General features: G+C 49.3%; 1 protein-coding gene across 1 annotated transcript in view; it reads left to right on the forward strand.

Moving 5' to 3' along the window:
- The window catches only part of METTL24 (methyltransferase like 24), a 43,633-nt gene extending 25,340 nt beyond the window's left edge, over positions 1–18,293 (forward strand). The window contains 4 exon segments of the mRNA XM_073220764.1: positions 14,080–14,159; positions 14,161–14,216; positions 14,219–17,031; positions 17,151–18,293. Of these exon segments, the coding sequence (XP_073076865.1) occupies positions 14,080–14,159; positions 14,161–14,216; positions 14,219–14,658 (576 nt within the window). The 3' untranslated portion in view covers positions 14,659–17,031; positions 17,151–18,293.
- The last annotated feature ends 222 nt before the right edge of the window (positions 18,294–18,515 follow it).

The raw sequence follows: 18,515 nt of genomic DNA on the forward strand, positions 1-18,515 counted from the left end.
ATTTTACCACAATAAACAACATTGGAAAAAAACCCATTCATAATGACTGATCTGGCTTGGAGTTGCCTGGTATGGATTTGCCCCTTGAAAAAATCCTTGAAGAATTTAAAAGATACCCATATTCTTTCACAGGGGTTTTTGGTGAAAGCTTTAGAACAAAAACAATAAACACTAAACCCATTGCTGAGTGATCGTCTCCATTAGGAACAGGCCTCTAGGAGCTATGTGGTGCCAGAGAAAAGGAAATCTCATTTCTGGCCTGCAGCAAGAACGGTCTGTTTTCATTTTTCTGCATGTGTACAGACACTGGTAAATAGGATGCGGCTCTGGCGGGGAAGCAAATAGAAAGAAGGCGCTCTAAAAATGTCCGCTCTGCCTTGCCTTCCACTCACTCTTTCTGCAGTTGGCTGTAGAAACCAAAGGGATTTTAGCTGTTTTAACGTCATGACTTTAAAATATCATAGAGTTTGGTGATTTTTCCATGTTAAGCTGGTATTTTTATCCATGCCTAGGTCCCAGCCCCTCAGGCAAACATGACAGGCAGCCTTCTGAGATGGTGACAGGGGGATGCATAGGGCTTCCTGCTTTTAAAACTTTTTGGTCATTTTAATTTGAAACTATAAATCAAAAGTGCTTCTGAAGCCCAGCTGCATCAGCAAAGCCTGCCAGCCAGGAGCCAGCCCATCGGGGGTAACGTCACCTGGATCCCGCGTTTTAATGATCCTGCATTTAAGTCTTGGCTGGGTGCACTGGGTGCATTGCTGTAACTATGAGTAAGGATTTTTCCACAATGTGTCCAGAAATAGTGAGTCTAACATTGCTGCTCATATTAATCGTAATGTGAGCTTTTTTCTAAAGTCTTTAGTACAGATCCTAGATGATCCTCCTGGTTAATGAGAAATCATTATTTTCAGTCTCGGTCACATGGATGATGAATACCAGGACTGCGTCCGGGCCCCCTCTGCGGGCTATGAGTCCGGGTCTGAAGCAGGCGGGCTCTGGTTCGTGGCGTTCGGCAAGTCGTCGGACCTCGGGGCTCAGGCTGATTGCTAGTAAGACAGGGACAACGATGCTTCCAAAATGGATTGTTTTTGAAAGTTAGATCAGAGGACCCCCCCCACCCGGAAGTCTCCAGCAGAGGGCCTGGCATGAATTAGTCATTCAATTGTAAATACAGGGAATTTTTATTGACAATTTCATTAAGTTTTTACTAAATTTTAAAGAAAATTTTTCTTCCATTCTTTGTTCAGGGAAAATATAGCAGAGATTTCACTGGAAATTGGTGCCTGCTGTTAATTCCAGGAAAGAGCTTTTACAGAAAACTTCGTGTGACACCGAGGGGCATTGGGACCCTCGGCCGGGTTGTGGGAGGAGCTGTGGGGGCCTGAGCAGCCGGCGGGCGGCGGAGGAGGACGGGCTGTGCGCGGGATTCAGCGCGCGGCCCAGAGTCACCACGGGGCGGGGGCAGCCAGACCTTCCTGCTCGGCCCGCGGCCCGCTCACTGCGTCGCTGCCTGAGGCTGGTGACGGGGAGGCCCCTTCCCGCGGGGGGCTTTCTGCTTCCCGGGCGCAGAGCTCACCCTCCATCGCCAGACACCAGTTCTGCTGTGTGGGTGCTGCTGTGTGGGGGAGAATATGGGCTTCGAAACTAAACTACAGAAAGATTCCTTTTTCTTTCTGCTTACGGAATCGGCAAATGTAGATGTTGATACGGCCCCCATTGGAAGGCTAGTTGGGAACGATGCTCATGCTTAGGGGACATACTAGACTGGCCAGGGACAATAATAGACTCAGAAAATTCCACCCTGTGTGTGTGATCCTTTTTATTTCTTCTTTGCCTTATATTCCACTTTGTCTGCTGTTCTGCCCGACCAGCTTTGTTTGGATGAGTATCTATGTGACGTTCGGACTCCCCCGCCCCCCTCTCTGGCGTGGCTCTGTTTTGTACCCTTTCTGTCCCCTCTGTCTCCTCGGCTTGTCTTTGGCAGGGGGTGTGCGTCTTGCCTCCGTACTTTCCTCTAAGTCCATGTTAAACTGATTCACCTTTCTTATCAGAATTACCTGGAGAAACAATATCCTTGGACTCCCAAGTCACCTGTTCTAGTTATGCTTTCAAATATGTGTTAAAATACCTAACAGGTGAAAGATTGGGAAATACTTATGTATATTGACCCAAGTGGCATTCTGGGCCCCCGCCGCCCGTGGTCAGTGTGTGGGGGTCACCTGGGGGTGGATGTCAAGTGCGGTGTTGGCTCGAAGTCCTGGGTGGGGCCTGGGAGTCTGCATTTTGAACAAGCCCCCCCAGTGCTGCTGAGGGCACCGCGTGGAGCAGCAGGGTCTGTGCGTGGGCGGGGAGGCAGGAGCGGAGGGCACTGGCAGGCCTGGGGCCCTCTGGTGCCACTTGGCATGCTGCTTGGGCACCTGCCCAACGCTGGGCCCACCGGGGCCGCCCTGAGGCTCCAAATTGCTTTTCCATTCTTGTGATGCTGGTAGCGCCAATTCCCCTATGGCCCTGCTGGGCAGGCACTTTCCCAGCAGGGAAGCCCCTTTAGAGTGTCTCCTGGTGGTCTGCTGCAGCAATTCAGGCCCAGGTATGCCTAGTCTCAGACAGCCAGGGTCTGGCTGGCCCTGCTTCGTGATATGTGTGTCCGACTGAGCCCCATGTGGCTCGATGGCAGAGACCCTTTACTGGGAGTAAGATGGTAGGGCTTGGCAGTAAGATGTTCTCTGACCCGGCCTCCCCCAGGACCTCCTAAACGAATGTGCAGGGCATCACGGTTCAGACGCTTTATCCTCTGCACGACTGCCGAGAATTAACAGCAGCAGCCCGGGCACCAGGGACCTCAGGCGCAGTGTCTCAGGAGAGGTGAGGGTGGGGCTCAGGGAAACAGGTGCTTGGAGACCCGCAGGGCCTCTGCGTTCTTCAGAGCCTGGCACATCTCTGGCCTGGACTTGTCTGCATTCCTCTTTCAGGGACAGGTGTGTATCTCTCTGCGTGTTTGAAGGTAACTTCATCTTGCGGAATTGCTATTTAATCATGATGATGCTTTGTTTCTGAGAAATATCCCAGTTGCAGTTGAGGAGTCATGAGTCATTCACGGTCCTGAATTGCAATTTGAGACGCAGAGACTCCTTGCCATCCCGGTCAGTCTGCAGTGGCCCCTAAGGACAGGCCATCTCGAGAATGTGGGTGGAGAACTTCCACACTCAGCGGTTAGGGAATGAATTTAGTTTTTTACCCTCTTCCCTCAATTGTAATGATGAGATTTGCTATGAAGCAAAGGGTCTGGGCTCTTCCTGAGGTTTCCGAGCAAGTATTTGGCCAGCGTGTAGATACAACGGATCACAAAGCCCGTTTGCAGAATGAACCAGGCCCATCTGACAGCGGTGGTTTGCGTCGGCTTTGATACGCTCTGCCCAGGTTTTCCTTGGCCAGAAGCCTTGACTGGCAACGCTGGGTGTGGACGGGGCTCTGGGGTCTGGAGACCCACTCCCACCCGTCCGACCGAGTGGTTCTTAGACTTCAGGGTCAGGATTCAGAACACCAGAAAACAAACAAAAATAACAGCAGCATGCCTCAGGCAAAGAAACCAGCCCCCTAGGGAGCTGGATTAGACTGTCCAGCTCAGGACCAGCCTCAGAGGTTCTGATCTTGCTGGTCTGGCGTGGAGCCCAGGAACCTGACTCTGCAGGTGGTGAGAAAGTCTCCTTTGGAGAACTCCCGTGCGGGGAGGACGCCAGTGGCTCGGCCTTCCGTTTGCAAACCCCTTATCCCCTGCTGGGCCCAAAAGTCATTAAATAGGAGGGTGCCCAGAGCCTGGCTGGTGGCCTCTGTGGCCTCCCTCCCCACCTCCTCGCAAGTCACCGTGTCCCCTGGGCCTCAGGTTTCCCTGCTGTTAGGTGTGCAATGCGAACCTGCTGCTTTAGACAGGTGTGCCCGCAAGTAAGCTCACATTTGGTAAGAAAAATGAACAAGGATTTGGCATGAGATGAGGACTGTGATTTTATCTAAAACAAAGCATTTTGACTGTTGCATCCTTGAGATTTTCTAAAGGTCGCAGTATTATTACAAAAGAGGACAATTTCACGTATGGAGGAAATTAGCCTTCAGGGCGCTGGCATTTATTTTTCTTTGTGGCTGTGTACCATGGGTGGGAGCATTTGTCTGAGAAGCTTGCCATTCTGACAAAGTTTGGGGAACAAGAGCCCAGGGAATGAATCCTGAGGGAGCCAGGGGTGGGTGGGTGCTTCATACACCGCAGATGCCGCAAGGTGTGTGACTTCCTTCCCTGAAGGAGACTGTGTGTGCAGGTCACGCGGCTCTGCACAACTTCCGTTATATGTATTAAAAAAAACTGAATGCCTTTTGACAGTAAAAGCCCCCAGAACTCGCTGCCATGCTAGTGACTCTTTTGAGAGAGTGTGTTTGGGTGGCAACCCTGTGAGGCCTCGGGCTTCAGCCCCGTGGTTCTCTGAGTGCCCGTTGCTCAAACAGGCTCTCGACGCTTGGGAAAAGGTGGGCGTAGTCTCACTTGTCGGTAAAACCTGATTTACTTTCCATCCAGTGGAAATATCAGGAAAGGAAGGTTTCATTTTTGCCACTTTTTAGTTAAAAACCTAAGGACCTTTTAAAAAATGCACATTTCCTAGCATGGAGTGGCATTCAACACTTTTGCAATTAAAATGATAATGAAGCATTTCTGTAAGAACATCTCTTTAAAATCAGTGCGATGGGTTCACAGCGCATCATTAGAAGGAATTATGTAAAGCGGCCTCTCTGTTCCAAGTTTTATTTTAAGATTTAATTTATTCCAGATTCTGCAGGAAAAAACCATCCATGTGACAAGCCTGCTAACAGATGTCAATTTGGTTTTATAGCACATGCCTGCACTTCAGAGTCAGAAAATGGAGATGATTCTTTTTGCCTGCTGTTTAGTACATGACACAGCTTCATAACGCTGTGCCCCAGAGGGCAGCTGATTAATAACCTGCGGGCAAGCGACTTATCGCCTGCATTCGTCTTCCGCAGTGTGGAGTGTAGGCTTCATTGCACGTTACCCTTTCAGATTAGGAGAGGTGCTAGAAAGAGCACAGATGACAGAAAATGGATTTTTCTGCGTTTTAATATCATCTAGGTCAGAAGACAGATTATAGTGTAGTGAAGAGAAATAAGAGAAAAAATTGAAATTATTCACCTAGATAGAACTAAATCTATGTTATATTTTTTTGGTGTAATGTTGGTGGGTAAAACAAAGTAGTTCTATGAGATAAATATTACGGCGAAACTGACAGTCTGGACATAATGTTCCTCTGTGTGACATGGCGTGGTTATCAGTGGTTGGCGTGGTGCTCTTTGTTCGCGTGCCCATCTGTCTGTCCAGTCCATCCACCCCTCACCCCTCCATCCAGCGATCCACCCAGTGAGTACTCACGAAGTGCCTTCTATAGGCAAGGGCCTGTGCCTAAGGGATGAAGATATAGGGGTACACAAGTCTCCTTTTAACTTAAACATTTTAATTGTGGTAAAATGCACATAAAATTGACCATCTTAACCATTTTTAACTGTATAGTTCAGTACTGCCCAGTGCAGGTTTTCTTCAACTGAAGATGGGGTCACATCCTGATAAAGCCATCATAATTTCAAAATACTCTAAGTCAAAAATGCATCTGGTACACCGAGCATCGCAGCTTAGCCTAACCTACGTTAAACATGCTGAGAACGCTTATTAGCCCGCAGCTGGGCCAAATCATCGGGCATGAAGCCTGCTCCGTAATAAGGGGGTCCAATAGCTCTTGTGACTTGTTGAATCCTGTACCGAAGGCGCAAACCAGCATGGCTGTGAGCCCCTCTGTCGGTGACCGTCGTGCCGCAGGTCTGACTGGCGCTGCTGCTCACCCAGCATCAGGACAGGGGGTCCTGTGGCGCATCGCTGTCCAGGAAAAGCTGTGTGTCCGCAGGGCCTCCAGCCGACTGATGCCTGCGTGGCTCTGAGCAGCAGCAGACAGTGTGTGTGAGGACGGAGCCGACCTACAGCTGACTGTCCTTTCTGGCAGCCACGGGCAAAGAGGGCTATCAAGGACTTGAAACGTGGCAGAGGAACTGCAAATGGAATTTATTTGATTCTAATTCATCAATTTAAATTCAAATGGCCACACGTGGCGAGCGGCTGTCATATAAGGCGGCACAGCTCGGCAACGCTGCCTTCCTGAACATTCCTGCGTCTCCACCTCCGAACGGTTCCCTGCATCAGACACAATGCAAAGCAAACCCCGAATGCGGCGCATACGTGACGATGCTCCCATACGAGCGGTGTCCTCACCCAGCGCTGGTAGCGGTCGGCTAGAGCGCGTTGGAGATGGAGTTGCCGTTCAAAGCCAGGGAAACACTCCACAAGAGAAAAACGGTTTGTGTATTTTTCCGAGTCCTGTCAGAACTCACGGCGAGTAGTTCCTTCTTAGGTAATTGTTCTGTGTTAGCTCCTGAGGGTGAGAAGTTCTGGGTAACTCAACAAGCCAAGTTTGTGAAAGAAAAAGCAACTCGGTGGGTGCTTGAAGCACAGCCGCGTGTGGTGGCCCCGTGTCGGCAGACGGGAGGCGGGGGGCAGAGGAAGGTTTCAGGTGTTCCACCTGGAGGAGGCAGCATGAAGGAAGGAAGGAGGGCAGGTAGTTTCATGGCATTTTGGGGAACCGCAAAGAATTACATTTGGCTGAAGTGGAGGGTTCAAAAGGCACTGACAACCAGGACAGAGGAGCACGGCCGGCCGGGAGGGATGGTGGGCGGAGCTGCCCCCCCCTGTCCTGACTTCCAGCGTCTGCCTCCTCGTCTCTTCCAGTCACTGGGGCTTAAGAAAGATGGTCATGGTGGTGAAGTCATGTGAAGGGACAGAAAAGAGAGGCCAGACGCAAGCCATCACAGCGGCGGATGGACAGGACTTGCTGTCCGGTAGTATTACACCCACTGCCTGCCTGGAGCCCTTAGAAACGGCCCCAATGAGGGGTTAGTCCTGCCCTGACGAAGCTTGCAGCCCAGGTAAGGGAAGGGAGTCGGGCACGTCAGCAGGTGAGCGCAGAGCAGGCCACGTACCTGCCCTTGCAGAGGGGTTGCCCCCAGGCACCCTGGTGTTCGTCCGGCTCACAGACAGTGCTCGGAGACTGGCCTCTCTGCCTCTGGTCCCTGGCTTCTGACACGCGACTTCACTCGCTGCTGACCCTTTGTGATTTTCACACCCAGAACAGTGCTTTTTCTCACTCATGTTTCAGTATATTATAAAAATAAATAAGCCTGTGAGTTTATTTTGCGTCCCTCTAAATTGGTCCATGTTTCATGGAGCCTAGGCTACACTGCCAGCCCCCAGCACGCTCCCGCGTCGGCTCGGTCCCACGTCCAAGGGTAAAGATCCTCCTGTTGAGTCTCCAGATCATGTCTGGCTGCAGAACATTTTATTTGGTATTTATTTATTTGTTTATACATCTATTCATTCAGGAATAGTTTATACATATTTATGTTTTATGTCCCATCTCACTCTCTGGAAATACTTGAGAATCTTGTGTAAATACAGTTAGGGCAAAGAATAAACTTACCAGGTGAGGGAGCTTTAGGGCACAGGGTTTTGATTTAAGGTGGGACACGCGGCGCTCTCAGCTGCCCAGGGAAGCGTAGTAGACGTAAGTGGGTTACAGGGCGGCTGGTGCTGTCCCTGGTCCTGCCTCGGTTTGCACTGCTGCGTCCTGGCTGCTGCCTCTCACCGCAGCCCTTCGACTTCCTGACAGGTGGCCAGCTCGCCACGTCGACCCCGACCTGGGTTTCTGGGGCCTCATCTCACTCGGCCCGGAGATTCCTGCCCGGCAGCCTCAGGTTGGATTCTGTGGAATTGGCTGGAGATCAGCCCAAAAAAACCTTTGTAACTGTTGCCCTTATTTCCTTCAAAATTCATTTGCCGAGCATTGGTCCCTGCAGAAGTAACTTCCGTGAGTGGATAACTGCATAAAAAGCACTTTCTTTTGTTACTAGTTCGGAACTGGTCCTGCATTGGCTCAGAGTGGCCCATCCTACTTCTTACAAGCTGCGGATCAGCTTTATCTCCCTTGCCCAGTGGTAGCAGAAATCTTGTAAAGTTAGATTTATGCCAGACAACAGTGATGACTGAGTGGATTCGGTGTGTTCGAAGTCTAAGGCTCTTAAGGAGACTATTAATCCTCTGGTTCATCCAAGATTGATTCATTTCTATTCTTCTACAAAAACAGGATCCTCTTTCTAAGGTGTTCAGCTTTTAATTTTGAGCAGATTTATCTTGCTTTAAGTGGACCTGATATATAAAAACCTAGATACATTTTGCTTTTTAAGTATTAAACAACAACTTTTCATAATTAAGCCAAAAAGCAGGAAGAAGTTGTATTTGTACAAGTATTTTAAAGTTATGATCGAATATTGACCCAAAGTACAGTGAATATGGAGAATGTATGTAATGGATAGTAATTTAATTTTTAAAAATATTCATAAATAGATGAGTGGTCAAATTAATGATTTAAAAAATACGAGCCCAATTACAAAACTCAGTTTCCACACTCCTTTTCAGAAATCCATCATTTACGAGACATGAGCTGCGTCTCTAATTGGTGTGTGATTCTGGATCCCAAACCACAGGCCACAGGGAAGCAGGCAGCTGTATCTGCAGGTCAAGAGCGGCCTGAACAGGAAGTCTCTCTTGTTCTGTGTTAGTTGATTGATAAGCTGGATGGTTAATATTGATACTTTATTGGTGTTTCTTATGTAGCTTTGGCTCTTAGCCAGGGATTTTGATTGATATAATGATTAATTGGCTTTATAATTGATGGTAATAGTTTTAAGCTTTAATATGCATTTCCTGGGTGGAAAAAGAACCTATATCCTTTAAAAGATTTAATATAGAACAACAGATAAAGCAATTTTTAATGAAGTATTTTAAATAAAAAGTCATACAGACAATTTAGCATGTACTTGATTAAGATTGATTTGTTTTCTCTTTAAATGGCGTGCAGGATTTTGTGCAACCCAGCACATGGTTGCAGGCCTGGCACCTGTGCTTAGGGAAGCTCCAGGGAGCCTGTGGCTTCGGGGGGAGAGGTACGTGGAGCAGCTTCTGTGCTGCATTGCACAGAGCCCCCACCTCGGCCCAAGCTGGTGCGACCTCCGCCTCTCGGGAGCAGGGACGGAGCAGGGCCACAGGTCAGTGAAACCGTCAGAAGGTGCAAGCTGTGCCTATCCGCTGAGCCTCTGCCTCTTCTGGAGTGTTCTTATCCTGAGAAAATAGCAGACCACAAATATTTCCAAGTTAGTTGGTGTCATTGGTTTGTGATAATCATGCAATTGTAAAGAACCTAAAGCTCCATCAGAAGGGGAATTGGTTAATGAATTAAATCAATATAAAAATCATTAAAAACAAGTTAGGGTGGAGGCTTTTGAACTTTTTTTCTTAAGCAAGAAAGCTCTTTTTCATGTTAAAACTTTTCCGAGGATTCCAAATACATAAAAGAGAGAAAGGGGGGTCTGCTCCCCTGGAACTGAAGTAGAGGACGTGGCCTCTCCCACACCGCCTGCTCCTGCGGGGCCTCGGTGCCCTGGCCGCGGGCTTCCAGAGCTCCGGGGACAGCGGGAGAGCCGTTCAGATGAAGATGTTCTGGCCTGGAAGCATATTTATGGTCTGTTACGCTGGAGAGAAGATTTGAAAACAGTATAATTTTAATTTTGTGAACTGCAGCGTGTGCTGTGGTCTACGTGTTGTGTAGAGTTAGCCGCTGACCGCCGAGGAGGGATGGCTGGCTTGTCAGCGGCCAGGCTGCCATGACAGTAACAGGAATGCATTTTAAAATTCTTCGTGGAGAGATACCAGTTGCCTAGAAATAGGGTACAGCGAAAACACCTGCTGTAGAAGCACGTTTGCACAGATCGAGGTGTGTCTCACGGGCTGAAGCCCGAATCCCCAGTGTGACTGTGTTTGGTGAAAGTGAATCCAATGAAGTCACAAGAGTGGAGCCACCGCCGGGTACGCCTGGTGTCCTATAGGAGGAAGGGATGCGGGACTGCGCACACGGGGAAGGCCATGGCAGGCCCAGTGAGGGGGCCACATCCACGAGCCGAGGAGAGGGGCCTCAGCAGAGCCCCGGCTGCTACACACCTGGGCCTCGGCCGCCCAGCCTCTGGACCTGTGAGAAAATCCACTCCAGTCAGTGGTGCTTTGTTACCGCAGCCTAGCAGACTGATACAACACAACATACACATATTTACTTATTTTTCCTTCTTAGTTTTTCTTGATTAGTCAGCATTAATCCATTGGATATCCCAGGCTCTCCGTCAGCTTCTGAGGACAGCCAGAGCTAATAGCAAGCGTCATGCTTACGCAACATCCTCTTTTATTCTGGCGGCTTGAGGCCTTACTGCTCGTTTTTCCTGGAGCATTGCTGTGTCCCGCACGGGTTCAGGTCCACTGTGATGCTGTGGCTCGTTCACGGGTTTGTATGGACAGCAGTGCTGCTTTTAATCACTGGGTCTGCTTCTGCAAACCTGGCCACGAGCAGGTCGGCTGGTCCTTCCCGTGTGCGCCACTCCTCCTCCCAAGGGCCTGAATCCCTCCCGCCCCTCTGGGAATGGGGCAGGCCTGCGGTTTGCTTTGACCAGTAGGATGCAGTGCACGTGAGGCTGGGGCATCCAGACGAGGTCTTTAAAGGTGCGCCCTAAGCCGGCTGACAGGTGCACAGATGTGCTTGTCCTGCCCCAAGCCACTGGGGGTGTAGGCAGGAGGTGCTGTGCCCGATGGGAGGGTTCCGGACAGAATCCTCCTGGCCCTGACGAGCCCAGACTGCAGGCACCCCACCTGCAGAACCCAGACAGTACATTTCTGCTGTTGCAGCCACACTGTTTGTGGCCCAGGGTTGCAGCCGCCCCAGCAAGCTAGTAAGACCCTGGTGACCCTTCCTGGCTTCCCTCTCGTGTCTGCAGTTCTGGGTGGATGAACATGGGGTAAACTTGTGCCCACAACGAGGAAGCTGCCAAATGGCCTCACATCCTAATCCTGTAAAAATGAAAATTCTTATTTCCTCAAACCGCTCTGTGCAAGGCTGTGTTGTTGGATATTTCAGGCACAAGGACAAGGAGATAATTTTTGACAGGAGGACCCCTTGAACATGGCGCAATTATACCACATACAGTGTTTCATCTACCTTCTTTGAGACCCTTTTACCCAGGGCTGTCTTAAATTCCAGCATTTACAGAGATAATACTCAGTTGTTGTCAAGAAACCCAGTTTAACGTAACTGTATTAGGACTGGCACTTGATAATTCCGATATCATCGTTTGCATGATTTTTAGTACCGTAACTGTTGGAAGCTGATGTTAGAATCTTAAAAGCAGCATATCTTATGCAGAGATGTTTAGAGCCTTACAGTAACAGTAATATTGGATGCATTATGCAGTAACAATGGAAATTACATGTGCAAATTAGCAGCGGTGGTCATGGGACATCCTGAGGTGCAAGAAATGTAAAAGGCACCCTGGGAGAGAAGAACCACGTCGGATTCCCAGCATTTTGGCCTCTGTGTTCTTACGCCAGAAGGCAGGAAGCGCCCCGTGCACCTGCTTCAGCGCAGCGCCTCCCCTGGGCCGCGTGATTTGCATCAACCTGCATGATTCTGACTGGAGTGGAGAATTTTCAGTCACTGGAATCAAAACGGGTGTTGTGCTCAAAAATGCTTTTTGCTCTTTAGATAGGATAGCATTTTGTAAGTGAAAATTGGATTTCCAAAGAAACATATATTTGCTATGATTTATCTTAATCATTTGGTTCTTCTGACTAATTGCTTATTTTAAAAACATGTTTGGAAAAAACATATAAAGTGTTTTCCTCTATACTTCAACAATATTGTTTTAGGTCAATTTCAGGCTGATTAACTTTGACCTAGCCCTTTAATATTTTGTTGGTCATATCCAACATAGGCAAAAATCACAGAAAAATATGGCAAAAAATAAATCTATAAGGAACCCAAGAAATTCTTTACTATGGGGGTTGACATAATAAGTGTTGATTTTGAGTTTTGTATCTTTTCTGTACCAATTAGAAAATTTTGGGAAGTTTTGATTAAATATTTCTTTTGGCAACTTAATTACCCTAATTCGGGAATATTCTGCTTAGAATGTCAAAGATTAAACAGTCAAGAAAGTGCCAGGGTAACGGAGATGAAAAAGGAGTGAATTAAGACTATTGTTTCCAATTCACAAGAATTATTTTAGTATATTTCACAAGAGTTATGTTTACATGGAAACTGCCTTTGCTCAGCCCCTTTCAGAAAAGAGTGTTTTTCTTTTGTCTTGCTTTTTGTTTTATGTTTTCTCTTTGATTTACAACTGTTAAACCTGCAAGGTGGCTTGTAGATTTCTAGCCTTTTTTAGAGCCTCTCGTACCCATGGGGTGGTCGCCATCACCCACTCCCAGGAGGTGTCACCCAGAGCAGCTCCTGCAGGATCTCGGGATGCTGGGCAAGGGCTGTTTTCTTGGGGCAATCAGGTGTAAGTCTACGCATCTCCTCCTCCACCGACTCTGCCATCACATGAAGCGTGTTACCTCTGTGCTCGGCCCCGTGAGAAATTTACCAGACGTGCGTGGAGGGAGGCAAGGCTGGCCCGAGGCTGGTCCTGGGGCTTCTGCGCCCCACTAACTTCCCGTTCATGGGCAGGAGATTGGCGCCTTCGGTGGCAGCTTCCCAAGGAGCCGGGTAGGGCTGTGCCTTCACCTCCTGGGGCTACAGGCTCTGCCGTGTGGTGGGGATGTCCTCCGTCCGAACGACCCCAGTTTGTGTCTGAACGCCGTCTGCCTTCCTCTCGGCACCGCATCACCCCCTTTAACTCCCTGCTCCATCCTTGGAGGCAGAAAGTCATTTTCCCAAATCCTTGTCAGCTCTACGGCTGTTTACATGGGATTATCCACGTAGGAAGTCATTATTTACGCTGAAAAGTGGTCTGCAAATGTGAAAGGGGATGTTGATAACACTTCTGCTCACTGATCAACGGCACCATGTCTTCCAAACCAAAAGCCTTCTAGGGATTCTGAGTCACTGTTTCTGTCTTGTGCTTTGTGAGGAGTCCACACCGTGCAGCGGTGGAGAACCTGGGCCGTGCAGACAGACAGCTTGGATTTCCCACGGCCTCTCCAGCTGTGTGACAGGGTAGCACCTCTCTCAGTCTGGTTTCCTAAACGGTACATGGGGATACCGGCAGAACCACGCTTGGGGGCTGCTGACGGGCCAAGATGCACGCGGCAAGGCTACGCTCTTAGCGTGGCGTCAGGCACGTGAAAGTCTCGGGAAGTAACTGGGCTTCACGCTTTCTGCAGCTATTTGGGGTTCTGGATTCTGATGGATTTTGTGTGCAAAACACCAAGCCAGCAAAAAGGAGCTGTTCTCATGATCTAATTAGTTGCAAAACCTCTCCCATTCTATTCTTCTCCCTATATTCCGTTTCACCTGGGATGGAACTTGGATTCATTTAAATAAACAGAGAATGGTGTTGCCTTTTTTTTTTTTTTTAAAGAATGCTATGCTAGTATATCTTTTTCATGAAATAATGGGATAATAGTAATAACAATAAACAATAATTTTTTACAAGTCCCACATTCAGATACCTGAGAACTCTTCCCCTGGCCTCCAGCCCTGAGGAAGTTGGCAGGGCAGCTCGTGAGGCGGTGCCTGCAGGCGATGGCCTCCGGCGGTGCCCCCACAGGCCAGCACTCTGTCAGGACGTGGCTGGGCTCCCCTGAGCAGCGGATGGGGCCCTGGGGGGCGGCTGTGGGCACCGAGTGCTGTGATACGCGTGCCCACCATCTCCTCGGCACCCACTCCCGCTGGGCAGGAAGCAGGAAGTCCCCTTATGTGGCTGGCCCTTCGTTACCTGATGTTCGTGTCTGGTGTGGAGGGAGGTTAGAGATTCATGGCGGAAGTGAGGGCCTTTTGAAAAAGAGCTCTGACTCTAAAATTCTCTCTTGGGAGGTAATCAAGGGATGCCTGTAACAGCGTTTATTGGATCTGCGCACCTCACTTCATCATTTTGCTACAGATTGGTGTTCTCGGAGCAGATCCGGAGAGTGCAGAATGGAAAGCTTTGGGAGATCCCACTGGGGAAGATGTCCCTGAACAAGCTCGTTTTTGAGAGCCGTCTCCCCTGGCCCGGGCTCGAGGTCCGTGGCAGTGGCTGCAGTGGCTCCTCCGAGAATCAGGGCCAAAGGATCTCAGGTTTTCTCATAGTTACAAAGACTCATCTAAACCTCAGCTGTTCCTGAAGAGAGACATTTTCAACACAAGCAGCTGTTAAACTCCGAGTTGGATGAAAAACACAGGATGGAAGGAGGGTGCAGGATGGCCCCCAGAACTCATGGAAATACTTGCAGAATGTAGTACGTCCCTGATTCTAGTTACTGGTTTGCTGTCCAGTTTCCCACTGGCCTGTCAACTGCTTGAGGGGGACTTACGCTGCTTTTGTGGCGCGTGCACCGGGCGCCTGCCGTGCGGTGGGGCACAGTCAGCACTTGTTGAAGGGACAACACAGAGGTGCACTGGCAGCCAGCCGCCCCTGCCCAGATCCAGGCTCTTTGCCTCTTTCCCCTGGCAGGGTGGGGGTACTCGCCCTTCTTTTTAATTTGGAAGATAATCTCCCCCTTATCTCAGCATTCTCTAAAATTCATTTTATATCTATCATCAATGAATTCACCAACATGGTAAAGAAATGATACGCATTTTCCGCATTTACTGGGTCAGTGAGATTCTTGGGTTTGTAGCCTGATGTTTAAAACAGGGCCGCCATTTGCATCTAACTCACCTCTGTCAACGTTTCTCCTGTTTGCCGTGTCAGCAACACCCTCCACAGCCGTGGGGATGTCAGTGGGCTTTGCTGATGCCAGGCTGTGGTCTTGTAAGAGCCACTGATCCTGGCTTCTGGGAACTCTGACACCACATCAGGCCGCTGCATTTAAAAGCCTACATCACCAAGAGCTTCAGCCGGGACTGTTCGTACTCGGCCCTAAACCCCCTTCTGTTCCTCTGAAACTGAGCACAAAGCGGAATTTCGGTGTCTGGATCGTTGCCTCTTCTGACTTCCAACGTGATTTCTCCAACAAAGACTTGCCTAGGCTGTCAATCTTTTTTATTTTCATACATTAGCTCAAAGATGGAGTTTTTCCTTACTGCCGGTTGGCATGTGTTACATGCATGCGGTCTGAGGGCCGGGGTCGCTCACCCCGAGGGATGGTCGCACAATACTCAGTAGTAACAATCCTTTTACATAAAAAAAAAAATTAAACAGAAAATACAGGTTCTCAATAGCTCAAATGATCTCTATCATTTCTATCTTCAGAATTAGAATTTACTCCTACAAATGATTTTCAAAAATCCTATTTAAGATAAATAGTATAAAAATAAACAAATCTGTTATTTTATTATAAATGAAGTATATTTTATGACACTTTTTACATCCTAAGGAGCAGGAAAACTACACATGCACTGTCCACGATTGAAGCTTCATGGCAGCGTGGAAAGCCCTTCGTACAGGGCGAGGCGCCGCTCACTCCTGGTGGGTGGTGCAGAGCGCGGACCTCATCGCGCTATACGTATCTGCAGCAAGAATGGGTGTACTGTTAAGAAAAAAAGACAAACTCAGAATAAATCACAAACACACCCACCCACACCCACCTACTGGCAGCCTGTTCAGTAGTTATTTGTACTTTGCTTATTTCTAAGACTGCCCTGCACCCCCTTGACAGACAGTTGGGGTTCCGTGATGTGGCTTCTCTGCCTCTGGGACGGGTCATGCTACCATGTCAGCACTGTGGCCCCTGCAGGCTGGACAGCTCTTTGTGGGGGGCTGGAGGTCTGCTCTGCGCGTGTGGGATGTTTAGCCCCTGCCCTGGCCCCTCCGCCCCCAACCAGGTGCCGGGAGCACCTCTCCACCGCCTCCTCTGCCTCCGCCAGACAGGTCTCCACACAGCGCCCAGCATCCCCTCGCCCCCTGGAGAACTACTGGCCTGGGCTATGAGACGGGGTCTAGGTGTTCCCAGTGCTGCTGCTTGGGGAGACCCTGCTTGTAAGGGCAGGCAGAACAACCATGCCCATAACCACCCCATAACCACCATCCCATAACAGCCACAAGAGCAACACAAGCAAAATGCAAACAACCGGCCACCGCCCGAGCTCCCTGTGCGCCCAGCGCCGGGTGCAAACAATTCCTCCTCCTCCCGCCAGCCTGCCAGCGCAGCCCCCCAGTTGTGCAAGTGAGCTCTGACTTGCTCAGATCGTCCAGTAGGTGGGGGGCAGTCAGTCAGCTCCCGGAGCCCATGCCCGGCCAGTGGTGGGGCCGCCCCAGGGGCCTCTGAGAAATGAGGTGCTCCTTTCGGGGGACACATTCTGGCCTCCCTGGCAGCAGTCAGGGGAAAAACTACAATGTACTAAACCCAGACCTGCAAATCTGTTAGGCTTAGTTTGAACAAGGCACTTAACTAAAATATGTTGGCCAAGTGAAAGCTTCCCGGAAAAATACGGGGATTCAACTTCTCTGTTAGCGTCTCCAGGTTGCCAGGAAGACTCCTGGAAGTGATCTTGGCCCTGGTCATCCCCGTGACAGCGCTTTGCCTTGGGTCTAGAAGGGCACGGTCTGGAGGGCAGGTGGGTTCCCCTTGGCACAGACGGAACACAGGAACTCAGGGAGTATCTGATTCACCCTCTTAATTACTCTCACCACAGCCCTGTTCATAGCTGGGTCTGAAAATACAAACTTAGTAATGCTCTTACCAAATGATTAAAAAAACCTGTTTTCCTTTAGGTGAAAGATGAAGATGTAAGAGATTCAGAGGTCACCTTTTAGGACGAACTGTGCAACAATTTGCGATTAAAGTTCTTCGTTTTTAGAGGTGTTTCTATTTGATGCAGTTATAATAAGTTATCATGTAATACTTGTAACTATTTGATGGTTCAAGTGAAGCGAGCTGGGGAGGACATTCACATCCAGAGGGAAACAAAGGTAAATTCATGAATTTGCAGTGTTTATTCCTTATCAGTTATTTATGTAAGCATTTCTGCCTTGACTATAAGGTTTTAATATATAGTGAACACAGTACAAGATCTGCATTTACTTTCTAGGTTTTGGGTGTTTGGCTTTTGCAAAGCTTGGATGACCAGCAGGTGCCAGCCTCGTTGTGTTTCCACCAGATTAAAAACGAAGGCCTCATTTCCACAGATTATTATACTTGACGGAACAACATACCTCCAGATAGAACTGCAATGTTGAGGTGAGAAAGTCATTTCTACAACTAAGTGACTATGATCATGGAAAGCGTACATGCAGACATATAAAATGTATACACACATTCACAAACATATGTAATGTACACACACGAACACACATTTTGGGTTAGCTCAGCTTCTGAGTTCATGTCTGAAGCAGCACAGCTCCTTCAGCACCCGGGTGACTGCGCACGTCGCTGGTCTGAGGGCCTGGACAGAAGTGCTGATTGTGACCCAGTGGATGAATATGTATTTCCTAATGTGTCATCTTCTGTTAGTTCATTTTATTTACCCATTGATCAAATACACACTTGGTAACATGAATTTTGAGCCGAGTGCTGTGACAGAACCTTCCTTCCACTGGATCGTCGCCTTCTTAGGCTCCTTAGTACCACTTTCGTATACTGGATTTCATCACTTATTTTATGATCCAGCGACAGTGTTGCCGACTGAGCTACGACACACCGCTAAGACAAGCCCTATTTCAGAGATGTCAGGTGGTGGAAAACGCATTTTTGGTGAAATACACCATCAATGTTCCTACATCTCACTGAGACCCAAGTTTAGTACCTCAGATGGATGATCCCGACCCAGGTAGCTCTTTCTGCTTCCCTCCCCCATTCCTGACCTCGTACGGCTCCCCAGCTAGCTTCTGTGTTCTTCTGTTCTGCCCCCGTCGGTGACGCCATCTCCAGGTGACCCTGTGCGGAGGTTCTGTGCACACTGCGGGAAACAGCAAGAGGGGGCCCGTGTCTACTGCTGGTGCTGCAGCCTGAAGGCCGGCACCCCTTTTCCAGTCACTGCCTTTTCCAGGGCATTGATCAGCATGCCGGGATCCTGCCAGCACCACAGTGCGTCATCGGAGCCTCGCTGCACCACAGCACCCGCTGGTGCCACCCCTGCTCCCTGCCTTGAAACTGTCTCCTTACTTAGCAGCAAACATTCTCAGTGTGTGTTTCAATATCTAAACATTCTTTCCATTAAACCTTCACTGAAGCATCTGTTTCAGGAATTGGCTGTGGGTGTGACAAGATGGCCACAGTGAGGGAAGGAGCCCCGGTGGCCACCTGATTCTGGTGCGTGACCTCGAGCCTCTCCCACGGGATGGGAGCCCTGCCCCTTGGTGGGCTCTGGAAGGGTGCACTCGTGAGTCGGTGCTGCCAGGTGAGCGCGCACGGAGCCGTCACCCTGCCCTGTGTGTGCTGGGGGCGTGCCCTGTGT

Source organism: Manis javanica, chromosome 13 (assembly GCF_040802235.1).
Source record: "Manis javanica isolate MJ-LG chromosome 13, MJ_LKY, whole genome shotgun sequence".
Taxonomy (NCBI): Eukaryota; Metazoa; Chordata; class Mammalia; order Pholidota; family Manidae; genus Manis; species Manis javanica.